General features: G+C 42.9%; 1 protein-coding gene across 1 annotated transcript; it reads right to left on the bottom strand.

The window, feature by feature from the left end:
• Positions 1-2,079: 2,079 nt before the first annotated feature.
• On the bottom strand, positions 2,080-4,269 carry LOC109928527 (ATP-sensitive inward rectifier potassium channel 8-like). The gene has a single exon (XM_048610054.1). The coding sequence runs from the start codon at positions 3,606-3,608 to the stop codon at positions 2,385-2,387; it is 1,224 nt and encodes a 407-aa protein (XP_048466011.1). The 5' UTR covers positions 3,609-4,269; the 3' UTR covers positions 2,080-2,384.
• Between the last annotated feature and the right edge of the window lie 11,108 nt (positions 4,270-15,377).

Genomic DNA, 15,377 nt, shown 5'->3' with positions numbered 1-15,377 from the left:
AGCTGTTGCCTAATGATTTTTGAAATTCTACCTCAATTATAGTTTGTTTGGCAATAAATCATGCGACGTTTTTAAGCCTTTACTGTTCTTCATACACTAATGTCTCTACCCCTTTTATATTTTATTGGGTACATTATATTTGAATATTACAGAGGAGCATTATTTACACTCCACATGCTATAAGCTTTGAGTTAATCCTGCATTTAATTTATCAATCAATCTGTTAGAGATCCTTTTTCCACTCTACCAGCACTTGGAATGGATTATAATCTGGTTTTATGACACCCAAAAGTAATCCCAGCACACTTAGCGACTTCCCCTCAACAACATCTATCAGTGTCCTCCTATTTACTGCTATTCTTTTCCCTTTCAAAATTTTTTGTGCCTCTCCCTGATTCTCCCAAATTCCATGTAAATCTGTCTCCCTTGTTTCTACCAGGAAAATGTCACTCTCTTCGTTGGAGTCATGCCCTGTGCTCCCTGCTCTTAAAGTGCACATGCAAAAGCATGTACAAAGAATACCTGTGGTTTGTTTTGCTTGTTTATTTCAGCAGAATTCACTAAATAAAGAGAAATAAATCCAAATTTAATGAATTTCCATGGCTCTGTAAACTGTGAAACTGCCAGCAGGATCTCAGGGACCATTAACAGGTGCTATGAAGTTGGGATAAAATACAAGGGTGAAAGGGTGATAAGCTTGAGTAGAGGTACCCCGATGAGTACAAACTCTACATAGTGTCAAATGCAAAAAAAATTACACTGAAATAATGCAATGTAGCAAACTGGTAACAGAATGGCTCCTGGACTATTGCCGTTAATTGGTGAGAGATTGACTTAGGCCACAGCTTGCACCTCACTGGCAGTTAGTCCTATCAGTGTCAGATAATGTAGGCCAATGACATCCATGGACACTGACAGTCAGTTACTGCACTGCAAATGAGCATAGCAATCTATAAAACCTTTTGCATAGAGTTTGTATAGCAACCAACAGAAAATCAAGCCAAGCTGCAGATTATGTTGAATTATACTGAGGTGAGCAGGATGGTCAGTGTGCCCGGAGCAGAGCCGGGTGGCCGTTGGACTAGGGACTCAGTGGCTTGCAAGCACGTGTGAAAGCCCTTCGTATTAATCTACTACAACGTAATGTTTGTTGGTAATCTGTTTATCTAACCAACGTTTATCTTTTTAAACTTTATTCCTTTATTTTCTAACTTATACTATGAATCACTATAAGGTAATGTAACTTTTTGAAAATATTTCTCTATTTTGTATCTAAGACTTGTATCTTGATACTTTGTACCTAAGATGGTGCTGTGAGGGCGACATTGTAAACTTTTCACTGTACTTGAGTACATGTGGCAATAAACCTAATTCTAATTATATATTATTATGCACAAGAATGTTTTTTTTTCATTCATATGCATGAAATATATATATACATCAATATAACCTGCAGCTTGGCTTGTTTTTACATTCTATTAACACAGTGTATACATAATATACATTATATTGTATAATACATGATATATATATGCATATAATATAGTAATAGAATATAAAAGACAAGCCAAGTTGCAGATTATATTAATGTATAGATACTGTGCACGGTGACTCAGTGGTTAGATTGCTGTTTCACAGCACCAGGGACCTAGGTTCAATTCCACCCTCGCGCTGTGTGGTGTATCTACATTCTCCCCCGTGTCTGTGTGGGTTTCCTCCTATGGTCCAAAGATGTGCAAGCCAGGCGGATTTGCTATGCTAAATTGCCCATAGTGCTCAGGGGGGTGTGGCTTAGGTATGTCAGCCATGGGAAATGCAGGGTTACAGAGGAAAGGGTAGGGGGATGGGTCTGGGTGGCATGCTCTTGAAGGGGTGGACTTGTTGGGCTGAATGGTCTGTTTCAACACTGTAGGGATTCTATGATGAATGAAAAAAATGAGAATTATATTCAGCACAATATTGTGTATATATTATATAATACACATGATATTACATCATAATTATATCACATAGTACATGTATTATGTATGTTATATTGTACTGAATATATTCTCTTTTTTTATTCATATGCACAATATCTATATTTCAATATAATCTGCAGCTTGGTTTTTTTTTAATATTCTATTCGTATATTATGTGCGTACATATATAATACATTTGATATTATATTACATGTTCTCATATATATTATGTATATGTTATATGAGGCTGAATATATCGTCAGTCCGTGTTCTGTTGTGATCTGGCCACGAATAGAACAAATGATCTCAAAATAAAAAGACCCTCTCAGAGAGTGTCCGGACCGTGCAGCAAACTGGTTTCAAGTCTCAGTTCATAGAAAACAAACGCGTCCCCACTGTTGAGAAACGATTTGAGCCGGTTTCTCAGTACTCGGCGGAGTCGGTGGGGGTGAAGAACTGCACTTTGCTGAGGAGGGACGAGGTGCTTCTCCTCATGGAGTTGTTCCTCCTCATGGAGCTGCGCTTCCTCAGCGAGTTCTGGTGCGAGAGCTCGCTCCTCTGCAGGGTCTGGATCAGGATGGACGGCTTCTCGTCGAGCTCTCGGGCCGAGCACCTCGGGGTCGCCACCTTGACGCGGTTGCCGAACTTGGAGTAGTCTACCGAGTAGACACCGTCCTCCTCGGTGACGACGGGCACGAAGCGGTAGCCCCACAGGATCTCCTCGGAGATGTACGAGGTCCGGGCCTGTGTGGTGATGCCCGTGGTCTCCACCACCCCCTCGAGGATGACGATGACCTCCAGGTTCTGGCTCTGCAGGTCACTGGCCGAGATCTCATAGAGCGGGCTGCGGCGATCCAACACATGGCTGATGGTGAGCGGAGCGACCAGGAAGATGCTGCCGCTATCCAGGGGGTTGTCCACCGGGATGTCGATCTGGTGCAGCGGCAGGATCTCGCCCTCGGCCGTGGTGCTCCTCCTGACCACTTGCATCCTGACCGAGGCGCTGATGATCATGCTCTTCCTCAGGTCGCCCACCCTGAACATGAAGCAGAGGCGGCCGTTCCTCAGGCAGATGACGGCGTGGCGGCTGAAGATGAGAGTCTCCGCCCGGCGGTGAGCCTGCGCTGTCTTCATGAAGATACAACCCAACATGACGGCGTTGATGATCAGCCCCGAGATGTTCTGCACGATGAGGCCGGTGATGGCGGTCGCGCACTCCTCGGTGATCATTCTGCCGCCGAAGCCGATGGTGACCTGCACCTCGATGGAGAACAGGAACGCCGAGCTGAACGACCGCACTTTGGTGACACACGGCTCGGAGCCTGAGCTCGGCCGGGGGTCGAGGTCCCCATGGGCGAACGCTAGCAGCCACCACATCATGGCGAAGAGGAGCCAGCTGCACAGGAACGACATGGTGAAGATGAAGAGGGTGTAGCGCCATTTGAGGTCCACCAGGGTGGTGAAGACATCCTGCAGGAAACGGCCCTGCTCTCGGATGTTCTTGTGAGCCGCGTTACACGAGCCGTTCTTGGCGATGAAGCGAGCCTGGCGGGGCCGCGCCGTGTACCGGGGCTGCCGGCGCACGTTCTCGGCGGCGATCCGGGCCAGCACGTACTCCTCCGGGATGATGCTCTTCCTGGCCAACATTCTGGCCGCATAGTCCTGGCCTTACACACACGGGGCACCCTGGCCTAGAGGGACAGAGCGGCACTCCTGAGTCTGAGATAGTAGGAACTGCCGAAGGGTCCAGACCCGAAACGTCAGCTTTCCTGCTCCTCTGATGCTGCCTGGCCTGCTGTGTTCCTCCAGCTCCACACCTTGTTATCCCCGACTCCCGAGTCTGAGTTGGGCAAACACAGTTTGTTCCTTGTACTGGGATCTGGGGCGAGAGAGAGAAATTGGCAATTCTGCCCTTGAGTTGCTAAGCAGAACACTTAGTGTGGTGTCTGAGAGAGAGGGGAACACACTCTTGATCCTCTGTAGATTAGGCAGAGCTTGGCACTTGCAGTGGTGTCTGGGAGAGAGAGAGAGATTGCCGCTTCTGTCCTCAACTTGCTAAGCAGAGCACATTTTCCTCGCTACCATCAGTTCTGTGGAACTGTCACTCGACCCGAAACGTTAACTCTGATTTCTCTACACAGAGCTGCTGAGCTTTTCCAGGGATTTCTGTTTCTGAAGTAGAACACTTATAGTGGGGTCTGGAAGAGAGAGAGAGAGACTCACACACAAACTCCTGATCCCACTCGGGTAAGCAGACCAGTTGTAGTGGTGTCTGGGAGAGAGTGTGGCACTCCTGATCCTGCACTGGTAAGTAGAGCATTTGTACAGATGTGTTAAAGAGAGATGAGAGAGTGTCTTGCCTCTGCATATGGAATATCCCTCCCATTCTGGCACCTTATTTAGTTCTTCCAGGGTCTGTGTGATTTATGCAAGTTCTGGGTGTGTGCTATTCTTGTTCACACACACTGTTGACAATTTTGTAGCCAGGCTTAATTGGAAATAACTAGCGGCGGAGCGTTATCTCATTTCGCTGATTGTCATGAACTGTGCCACATCAGTGCTTATGTGAAGCTGGTTATTATCATCCTAAGTGTAAGAAACTCTTCCAGGCTGAGAGCTACCCGGTTGTACAGTCTTTTTGAGGCTGGACAGTTCACGTGAATGCAAATCAGCGCATTCTTCCCTCCGATTTCCTTCGTCCCAGACTTTCTGTTTTTGGGTTGGGGGTGGTGGTGAGTTGACCTCTTCAATGTTTCTGTTCTTGCCAGACTGTGAGGCTGTCGGAATTAACACCTTAAAGTTGTGGCGGTGCACGCTCAATATTAAATCGCAATTACCAGCGTCAGTCCTCCTTCTGTCCTTAACATAACTTTGGCAGGGAACCACCTTTGTTAGGTTTAACAGGTAAACAGCGACAGAACCAGTAGCCGCTTAGTTCAAATATTAAAAAAAAAATGAAGTGCTGGAGAAACTCAGCAGGCCTGTGAAGAGAGCAAATAGAGTTAACGATTCGAGTCCGCTATGACTCGCTTCGGAAACCGGTCAGTTGAGATGGCTTTAAAATATTCTCATCATTCTGTCGTTTGCACCTTACAAGTGTGAGCTCAGCCACACTTTGGACTGTACGTATACATGCCTGGACAGATTTGTTACTGTTAGCACAGTTAGATAAGAACATATTGTGCTAAATTTCTGACATGTGAATTAGGGTTTGGCTTTTTCTGTTCTTTCATGGCTGGGTCAGCATTTCTTCCCCATTTCAGAGACAGAAAGCAGGGATATGCTATAACAGGGTTAGATCAAACAGAGTGGGAGGAAGCTTGTGAGCAGGATAAACACCAGCACAGACCCGCTAGAGACCAAATGGTCTGTTTCTGTGTAATACCTAAGACACATTCTTCATAAGAGTTGTGTCAGTGGAATTCGAAACCTAACCCTCAAATAGGTTATTATACATGAAGGAAAGATTGCTTCTTTCCACTTAAAAACAACTTTTATTTGATATGGATGAAAAGTTTACATATGCCAGAATTAAAACTGAAGTAATGTGACATGAAAGCATGCATGCCAGGTTCTCTAGTCAGTGTTGGCATGAACTAAGTCAAAAAGAGTTCCCTAATCTTTGTAACATGCTGTGTTCTTTGCAGACATACTCCTCTCTGCACTGTAATTGGTGGGATAGCTTCTGGTGCCCCTGCTCTCTGGGTAAACAGGTGTTAGCCTTTGGACGATGGAACTCCTATGTTTTAATGAATATACAAAATGTGAGAGATTGAAATAAAACAATAATGAGTGGAATTTTCCCAGGCCTTGAGCAGCATGGGCAATGGAGAGGAAGTTGGGAAAATGCTGAAAGAATGAAAAAATATCAAATCTAAAAGAAGAGAATAGAAGTTCCAACTTTCCTGTTATGATTTCAACAGCGAGCTCTGAATGTCACCAAACCGGTGACAAATTTATTTCCATGCACTTGCATCTCAGTATTAACCAATCTCACCTCATTTCAATGCAGCTCATAATTCTGTTCTCCCCTGAGGAACTGGATGGTGATAATTACCGATAGTGAAAGGCAGCATGGTTACCCGGACGATGCAGGTTGCTATTTGCTTCCCTGTACTTCCATTTCAAGGACTATTCACTAGCATCTCATTGCATGCTCCAATGACAGCAACCACCTCCATCCTTTGCACACAGAAATCAGATTTGGTAAACCACACATCATCATGGCTGATCTTGTGCTAACACATAATATGTATCAGCACTGTGGTGAGGTGAGAGGTACAGCCCTTGATATCAAGGTTGCACTTGACTGAGTGTGGCATCAATGAGCCCTAGCAAAACTGAAGTCAATGGGAATTGGCGGGAAAACACTCAGAATCGGGGGTGGTGGGTGATGGATGAGAAATGGTCTGCTCATTAGAATCATAACAGGCACAGTGGAAGATGATTGTGTGGTTGATGGATGTCAGTCATCTGAGCTCCAGGATATCTCTGTAAAGCCATTTTGCTTCCTTATTGCCTAGTTGAGGTTCCATTAAAGATGACACATTATCCCATTCACATTCTTGTGAGTGCCTGATAGTCAGGATTAGCCCATTCCCCTTCATGTTCCATTTGGTGTTGCCGTCCCTGTCAACCCCATAAATTTCAGACTCCCCATGTTAGAGTCCAACCATAAATGCATACAGGAGCAAATCACTGCTTATGCTAGAATTTGTACTGAAAACAACAAAAGCTGGAGATCACAGTGGGTCAGGCAGCATCCATGGAGAGAAAGCAAACCAATGTTTCGAGGCTAGATGACTCTTCATCAGAACTGAAATATATATATTTTAGTTCATTGTCCTGTTTGTGAAATCAAATCCTTGTCATCTCTGCAAAGCTGATATGATCACAGACAAACATAAAAGTGTCAGTGCATTTGCAATTTACAAACACATTCAACAGATCTCTTTGCTGCATGATGCCTGAGAGCTGCTGTCCTCACACATTGAAATGTAAGTATGTAAGAGCATGTTGTATTCAATGCTGTGTTTCTGTGTGGGCTCGGGGGCATTGAGAGTGTAATCCTGCAGGATTTATAACCTCCCAATGTTGTTTGGTCATTTGATGTGTACTACATACATCTGAATGACATGAATTAACTCAGCTGCCCATGTAAAGGCATTACATTGAATTACATTACATAGCAGCATTGCTCTCTTTCTGGGAGGCCTACGTGCTATATCAGTGTTTACAAGGAAGTCTCATTTCTGTTTGCTGTGACTGTTCAGGGAGCACATCTCTGAAAAGCTGTTTTGGTTTTGATATTGCCCACATAGTAACAGTGCATGCATCCTGAATGGATCCGAGAATGACTGGTGCTATCTTCACTGTCTCGGCCCTACACTGTCAACACAGAAGGAAATAGCAGTTACAAAGACAACTGCAAGCCCAGAACCTGTTGCACAGCCTCCAGAAGCAACAGGTCTCCTCAGGATGTGGAGGCTGATGAGGAGACCAAGCATCTAATGTCTTTGCTGTAATTTCCTTCAGATGTCCAAAGATTCAGAATACTTCCCTGCAACAGTTAAACTAACAGACAATGTGCTGTCAGCATCTTTCCCCACCAGAGACAGAGTTTGGATGTAAGCAGAGCATTGGACGTTACCCGTTCTTGACTGAGTGTGCGGTGCCTTGCAAAATGAATATAATGAATCTTACCTTCCAGAGATTTGTGCACTTATAGGTATCATGTAGGGACACACACAAATGAATGGAGCATGAGTGAAGCCAGGCTCTAACATAATGCATTTGCATTTTGATGTGGTCCAGTTGGCATTGAAGTTCAAATCATTCATCGATCTGAAGACAAAGTTCCAATAGTTCATCAGATTGGGCTTTTCATTTGGTACTCAAACAACTGTTCAAGGCCTTTCCCACAATAATTAATAGAGACTTCTAATATTTGAAGTTCCTCAGGTTTAAACTGAAGGGCTATCTTTGTTAGATTTGCTTCTACAAATTTATTATTGAGATGTTTCAAGTCTTCCTGGGACTGATGTTGAACAAGTCTTGTCGTCACTACATTTTTCATTTACAGGCTTATCTTTTGTGTGGAATGAAGGGGTTAACTTATGATAAGGGTTTGAGCAGGTTTGGCCTTAATCCAACAAACATTAGAAGAATGAGAAGTGATCTTATTGAAACGTACAAGATCCTGAGTGAACTTAACAGGATGAATGCTAAAAAGATGTGGAGACTTTAGAACTAGGAAGCACAATTTAAAAAGGGATCTCTTATTAAAAAAAGCAGAGGAAGTCTTTTTTTTTCCTCAGAGGGTTTTTATTCTGTGGAATTCTCTTCTCCAGCATGCAGCGGAAGCTGGGTCATTGAATATATTCAAAATTGAGTTAAATTGATTGTTGATGGAGAGAGTGAAGAGTTTTGGGGGCCAAATAGAAAAATGAAGTTGAGGTCACAAACAAATCAGGCATTATGTATCAAATGGTAAAGCACACTCAAGTGGCTGATTGATCTACTCTTGCTTCTAATTCTTCTCTTACATTTTTTAGTTTAAGCTTTCTTGACATGGTGTATTTAGCTTAAAAGAGATAACGAACCAGACAGTCTGGAGTGCTCAGCTAATTTGCAAATGGAATGAAAAGATTATTGAAACAGTCAAGGTTACTGAATGAATCCCTAACACTAACAGGCAGAAAGAATTCTCCTGCCCAGTACAGGCCTGTCATAATATTAATTTGCAGTCTATACTTTGAAAAATTAGAATTGTAGAATCCCTACAATACAGAAGCAGATGATTTGGCCCGTCAAATCCACACTGCGCCTCCAAACAGCATCCCAGCCAGACCCATCCCACTACCCTATCCCCATAACCCTGCATTTCCCATGACTAGCCCACCTAACCTGCACAAAAATTGACACAAACAAACTATTAAGATGACTGCTGGAAATGACGTGACTTTTGGAATTTGGACCACGGACAATGTCAAGTCTCTGGAAAGTATCTAATTAAATATGGACATAGGTGAAAGTTCCTCATTGTTTCATTATTTCAGGATGGGCCAACATCTAAACTGCCTGTCTCCATGCTTCGTACTGGACAAAATGGAAGATGAAAACTCAATGGCCAATATCGACATCTCATGGTATTACAATGGCCTCCTCCATCCAAACTAGATTGGGTGGGGTGCAGAAGTGTTACCCAGTGGATATGTGATTGCAACTGGTTTCAGAATCGGCACTCTTATTACCGCAGGATGAAATAGATCCTTCAGAACCATCAGTCATCAGCCTCCTCTGAACTGGACTCTGAAACTAGCTGTAAGTCATAAGCAGCTGAACTACCTAAACTAAAACAAAAACAGAGAAGACCAGAGAAACTCATCAGGACTGGCAGCATCTGTGGAGAGAGAAATAGATTTAATGTTTCAAATCTGGTATGACTTCAGAACTGAAAAGGGCTGGAACATGGTAGGTTTCATGCTGTAGACAGAAGTAGAGGAAGATCGGGTGGAACAGATGGTGAGAGTATGCAGAGGAAAAGACACAGGGAATGCAAGTGGTTGTAAAGAAGAAATTGAGCTGTAAGATAGGTGTAAATAATAGGTGTGAAAAGGAGAAATGGGTCCACTATGTTGAGATGCAAAACACAAATGAGACATGGAGGAGACTGTAATCAAAATGGAAGACAAGGATCATGTGTTGAAGTTGTTCAACTCAGTGTTGAGTCCTGAAGGATATAAATGCCTATTCCGAAAATGAGGTTCTGTTCCTCCAGTTTTGTTTTGAATATTGCAGTATTGCAGAGCCAAGATGGTTTATTGAAAAGGAGAGCAACTGAGAGGTCAGGGTCATTCTTATGGGCAGAGCGGTGATGTTTTGCAAAGTAGTCACTTTGTATACATTTGGTCTTGCCAATTTAGACGAGATCGCATTGTGAGGAACAAATGCAGTAGTCTAAATTGGAAAGAAGCACAAGTGAAACTCAGCTTCACCTGGAAGGTGTATTTGAGACTTTGAATGGTGAGGAAGGAGGAGGTGAATGGGTAAGTGTTGCACCTCCTGTGATTGCAAGGAAAGGTGCCATTATTCACTGGCATCCCTTGTGCTGCCTCCAAATTTAAAAGGCTGTTGTGCATTGTCAGTCCGGAGCTGCCCTGCATGGTTTGTGACATTCGTTCTGGACATTCCAGACTAGGGAATATCATCATTCTGCTTTGAGGCATGGTCCTGGCACTCCTGTCAGATGGGTCTTCCTCTTACTCAGGACCAGTGGTGGAGGCCAAGATACTAGACCATGTCAGCCAGTTCCAAGGTTGCCATCTGCATTAAAGAAGTCTCAGCTGTCTGGAGGAATGAACAGCACTGCAGGAAGAAGAACAGTGTCCTTCGCCATATCACAAGCGTTAGTGCCACCATTTCTTGTGCAAAAAGCCACATAAAGACAAGGTTGGAAAAGGATGGCATGGTTTATTCCCTAATGGACATTAAGGAATCAATTGGATTTTTATGACAATCCAACAGCATCCTGGTCACTTTAAATTTTCAGATATTTAAAGCTGAATGTAACTTTTCAAATTATTTGTGGAATTCTCTGGAGCACTGGTTCAGTAACACAACAACTGCACCAGTCGGCCTCAAAAGCATCAAAACAATAATGGGCAGACTGCTACCTTTAACTAGTTTTTGTTTTAAATCACATTTTCTGTGGAATTGTTGAGATTAATTAGCTCTTTTTGTTCCCCCAGTTCTTCTTTTCCCTTTTGGCATCAGAGTGTTAACCTGCTACTGAGTCCAGTCACCCAGGACCTAAGGAACACCATGTTCTGTGAGGCATTTGATATGTCATCTGATACTCAACCTGCAACATCCTGTATTGCTGTCAGTTAAATGAATATCTAGGTTACCCTTCAACAAATCTGTTAACATCATTTAAGCACAAAAGTTTACATTCATATACTGAAGAAATCAGACAAATATTTTAATGAGAAGTTACTGTGGTGATTATTAGCAGCCTGAAAATACTATAAAAGTGTTTGCGAATCAAATTATATTGTCACACAGTTTTGTAATCATTCTGTGTCATCTCTCTGCACACAAGATGGAGGGAGGTGATGGCATACTGATATTAGCACTGAACTATTAACCCAGAATCTCAGCTAATGTCCTAGGGATGTGGGTTCAAATCTTGCCATGGCAATTGTTCAATTTTTTAAAAAATGCGGAATTAAGAATCCACCGATGACCATGAAATCATAGTCAATTGTCAGGAAAAACCCATCAGGGTGAGAGAGGGAGCAGCAGCCCAAGGTGTCAGTGAGGGTGAGGTTAAGCACTTGTGAGGAGTGTGAGCTCAGCATCGCCAGGTGCTTATGGACTGTGATGTTGAACTATTAACTGTGTTTCTTCGTTTTTCTACATTTTAGAAATACCGTAATGTTTAACTTCTTAACTTGCTTTCTTTATTTTTCTACTTTGTACCAAGATTCTGTGCTGAGGTACATTTGTATCTAAGATGGCACCATAAGTGGCAGCTTGTAAACTTTTCACAGTACTCACGCGAGTGAATACATGCAACAACAAAAGCTAGTTCAATTTTAAAAAAAAGCTAATTCAATAATGTCCTTTAAGGAAGGAAATCTGCCATCCTCAACTTGTTTGACCTATACGCGACTCCAGACCCACAGCAATGTGGTTGACTCACAACCGCTGTCTGATATGGCCTACCAAACCATTCAGTTGTACCAATTCGTGCAAAGTCTCAAAGAAATGAAACTGGACTGACCACCTGACATTGAACTAGGCACTGAAAAAGGCAATGGCAGAAATAGCCTGCAAAGTTGTCCTTATTAACATCTGGGAGCTAGTGCCAAAATTGGGAGAACTGTCTCACAGACTAGTTAAGCAACAGCCTGACATAGTCATACTCAATGTTTCAGACTGCGCCATCACCATCCCTGGATATGTCCTGTCCCATTGGCAGGAAAGACCCAGCAGAGGTGGCAGCACAGTGGTATATAGTCAGGAGGGAGTTGCCCTGGGAGTCCTCAACAATAATGCTGGAGCCCGAGAAGTCTCATTGCTTCAGGTTAAACATGGGCAAGGAAACCTTCTGTTGATTACCATGTACTGTCTTCCCTCAGCTGATGAATCAGTACTCCTTTTTTTTCATCATTTCATGGGGTATGGGTGTTGCTGGCTGGCCAGCATTTATTGCCCATCCCTAGTTGCCCTTGAGACGGTGGTGGTATGAGCTGCCTTCTTGAACTGCTGCAGTCCACCTGCTGTGGGTTGACCCACAATGCCATTAAGGAAAGAATTCCAGGACTTTAACCAGTACAGTTGCATCAACCGTGACATCAAGCAGCATCTGCTCAGCAATAACCTGTTCAGTGATGCCCAGTTTGGGTACTGCCAGGGCCACTCAGCTCCTGACCTCATTACAGCCTTGGTTCAAACGTGGACAGAAAAGCTGAATTCTAGAGGTGAGGTGAGAGTGACTGCCCTTGATATCAAGGCTGCATTCGACTGAGTGTGGCATCAAGGAGCCCTAGGAAAACTGGAATCAATGGGTATGAGGTGGCAAACTCTCCGCTGGTTGGAGTCATACCTGACATATAGGAAGATGGTTGTGGTTGTTGGAGGTCAGTCATCCCAGCTCCAGGACACCTCTGCAGGAGTTCCTCAGGGTAGTATCCTCCGCTGAGCCATCTTCAGCTGCTTCAACAATGACCTTTCCTGCATCATAAGGTCAGAAGTGGTGGTGTTTGCCGATGATTGCACAATGTTCAGCACCATTCGCAACTCTTTAGATACTGAACCAGTCCGTGTTCAAATGCAACAAGATCTGGACAATATCCAGGCTTGGACTGACAAGTAGCAAGTAACATTCATGCCACACAAATGCCAGGCTCTGACCATCACCACTAAGAGACAATCTAACTACTTCCTTTGACATTCAATGGTGTTACCATCACTGAATCCCACAGTATCGACATCCTGGTGGCTATTCATTGATCAGAAACTCAACTGGACTCACCACATAAAAGTAGTGGCTACAACAGTAGGTCAGAGGCTAGGAATACTACAGCAAGTAACTCACCTCCTGACTCCCCAAATCCTGTCCACCATCTACAAGGTGCAAGTCAGGAATGTGATGGAATACTCCCCACTTGCCTGGATGAGTGCAGCCTCAACAACACTGAAGAAGCTTGACACCCTTCAGAACAAAGCAGCCCACTTGATTGGCACCACATCCACAAACAACCACCCCCTCCACCACCAACACTCAGCAGTAGCAGTGTATACGATCTACAAGATGTACTGCAGAAATTCACCAAAGCTCCTCAGACAGTGCCTTCCAAACCCATGACTACTTCTGTCTAGAAGGACAAGGTTAGCACATACATGGGAGCACCACCACCTTCAAGTTCCCCTCCAAGTCACGCACCATCCTGACTTGGAAATATATCATCGTTCCTTCACTGTCACTGGGGTCAAAATCCAAGAATTCCCTCCCTAATGGCATTGTGGGTCAACCCACAGCAGGTGGACTGCAGCGGTTCAAGAAGGCAGCTCACTACCATCTTCTTAAGGGCAACTAGGAATGGGCGATAAATGTTGGCCAGCCAGCGACGCCCACATCCCACAAATGAATAAATTTTTAAAAAACAATATAGTGTCTTTAATGTCCATAGGTATCCCACATTGCTTTAAGTATTATCATGGATGCAGTGTAAGAATAAATGCTATAAAAGTATACACTTTGATTGCTGTTGAGTACTGCAGAAATGTTAGAGGCATACTCACATTTTACCAATCACATTACTAACCTCAAATTCAAAATATGTTCTTATTGTGGAAGTATTGCTTCTGAATTATCATCTATAAAATATTATTATGAAAGCTTTTTGAGAACTTGAATCTTGAAGGATAATGGAGAAATTGATTTTAACAAGGCGTTGCTTGGAAATGACACTGTTTCAGCAAGTTGTTGACTTGCTTACTGGAGGTCACTTGCCTGGGTTTTCTGACAGCAAGAGAGCTAGTGTGTGTTTTAAGAATGTGTTATGTGCAGTCAGAGATTATTAGGTTCAGTTGGGGAAAAGGTTGCACAGCTCATTTCTTTGCTGTTCTTAAAAGCCCTTTTGGTGAGTCCAGTGTGAAAGCTGATTATCCTTTTTGAAAACTATCTGGAAGACTTCTTGATACTATGTTTCCTGAGCACGTTGCATCCATCTTGATCCCAAAGATAATTGTACATGTCCATTTATCTGTCTTTGAATGCCAGAATGTTAGATTGACAGCCATCTGAATATTCCATACTTTATGCTATTTTCCTTCAAGACTTGGCCATCATTATCCAAAGTGTTTTTTTAAGTGAATCTCATGATTTTTCCTTTACCTGGTGTATGTGTTTGTGTGAACCAGCTTTGTATCTCCAATCAGCTTTATTTTACAATTAATCAATAATTTTATTGATTTATTGAGGTTATTAAAGAAACCTGGTTGATGGATACTTTTATTCTAAGTCATACATATGACTGACCATATCAGGAACTGGGCAAAACAATTAAACTTATGCTGCAATCTGAAGAGTATTAGTTCTAGAAGATAGTGCGCTCCTTCCATCTCAGCAGTAACAATATGTACAATACATTCCATTAAATTTTATGTTTAAAGTCAATAAGGCCTTAGGCAATGTAATTCTATTTCTGATAGGCAGATGGTGAAGAATGGAACTAGATCCTAATCTTTACACACTTAAAAACCTTTAGTAACAGTGATGCACATTGCGAAGATGCACAGATTAACCAGAGAAGCACAGTTTCAGTCTGTTATTTTATATGTTTATTTTTTCACAGAATATGCGCAGGCATTCTATTTTATCCCTATTTTCCCTTGAGAAGGTGGTGGTGAGCTGCCTTCCTAAACTGCTGCAGAACCTTGCCTGTAGGCAGATCCACAGTGCCATTGGGAAAGGAGTTCTTGGATTTTGACTGCGTCACAGGAATAATAATATAGTTCCAGGCCTGTATGGTGTGTAACATACAGGAATTCTAGGTTAATGCCTGGAATTAAGGAGCTCAACTTATCAAATATACCATTGCTATATAATTAGTAATTGGTGATGGGTATATTATGTGAACTAAGCGCAGTATATTTTAATCTTTTACTGTACAAACATGCAATCTGGATATTTCATAACCAGCCCCTTTTTCATGACTGGAACAGCACTTTTATCATTTTAACCCTTAACTTTTGCAGCCTTTCTGTCCTTATTCTTTCATTGTTCTCCTTTATATCGTTCTGTTCATGCTTAAAATTTGTTCATTTCTAACATTGTGCAGATCTGACAAAAGATTATACCAACATCCAAAGTAGGAGCAGAAATAGACCACTCTCAAAACTACT

This window comes from Rhincodon typus, chromosome 22 (genome assembly GCF_021869965.1).
Source record: "Rhincodon typus isolate 14 chromosome 22, sRhiTyp1.1, whole genome shotgun sequence".
In the NCBI taxonomy this organism is placed as follows: domain Eukaryota; kingdom Metazoa; phylum Chordata; class Chondrichthyes; order Orectolobiformes; family Rhincodontidae; genus Rhincodon; species Rhincodon typus.
This window is presented reverse-complemented; position numbering and strand designations above follow the sequence as displayed.

What these genes read in the sequence shown, in the direction of transcription:
- LOC109928527 (XM_048610054.1), bottom strand. Translation starts at nt 3,608, where the DNA reads ATGTTGGCCAGGAAGAGCATCATCCCGGAGGAGTACGTGCTGGCCCGG.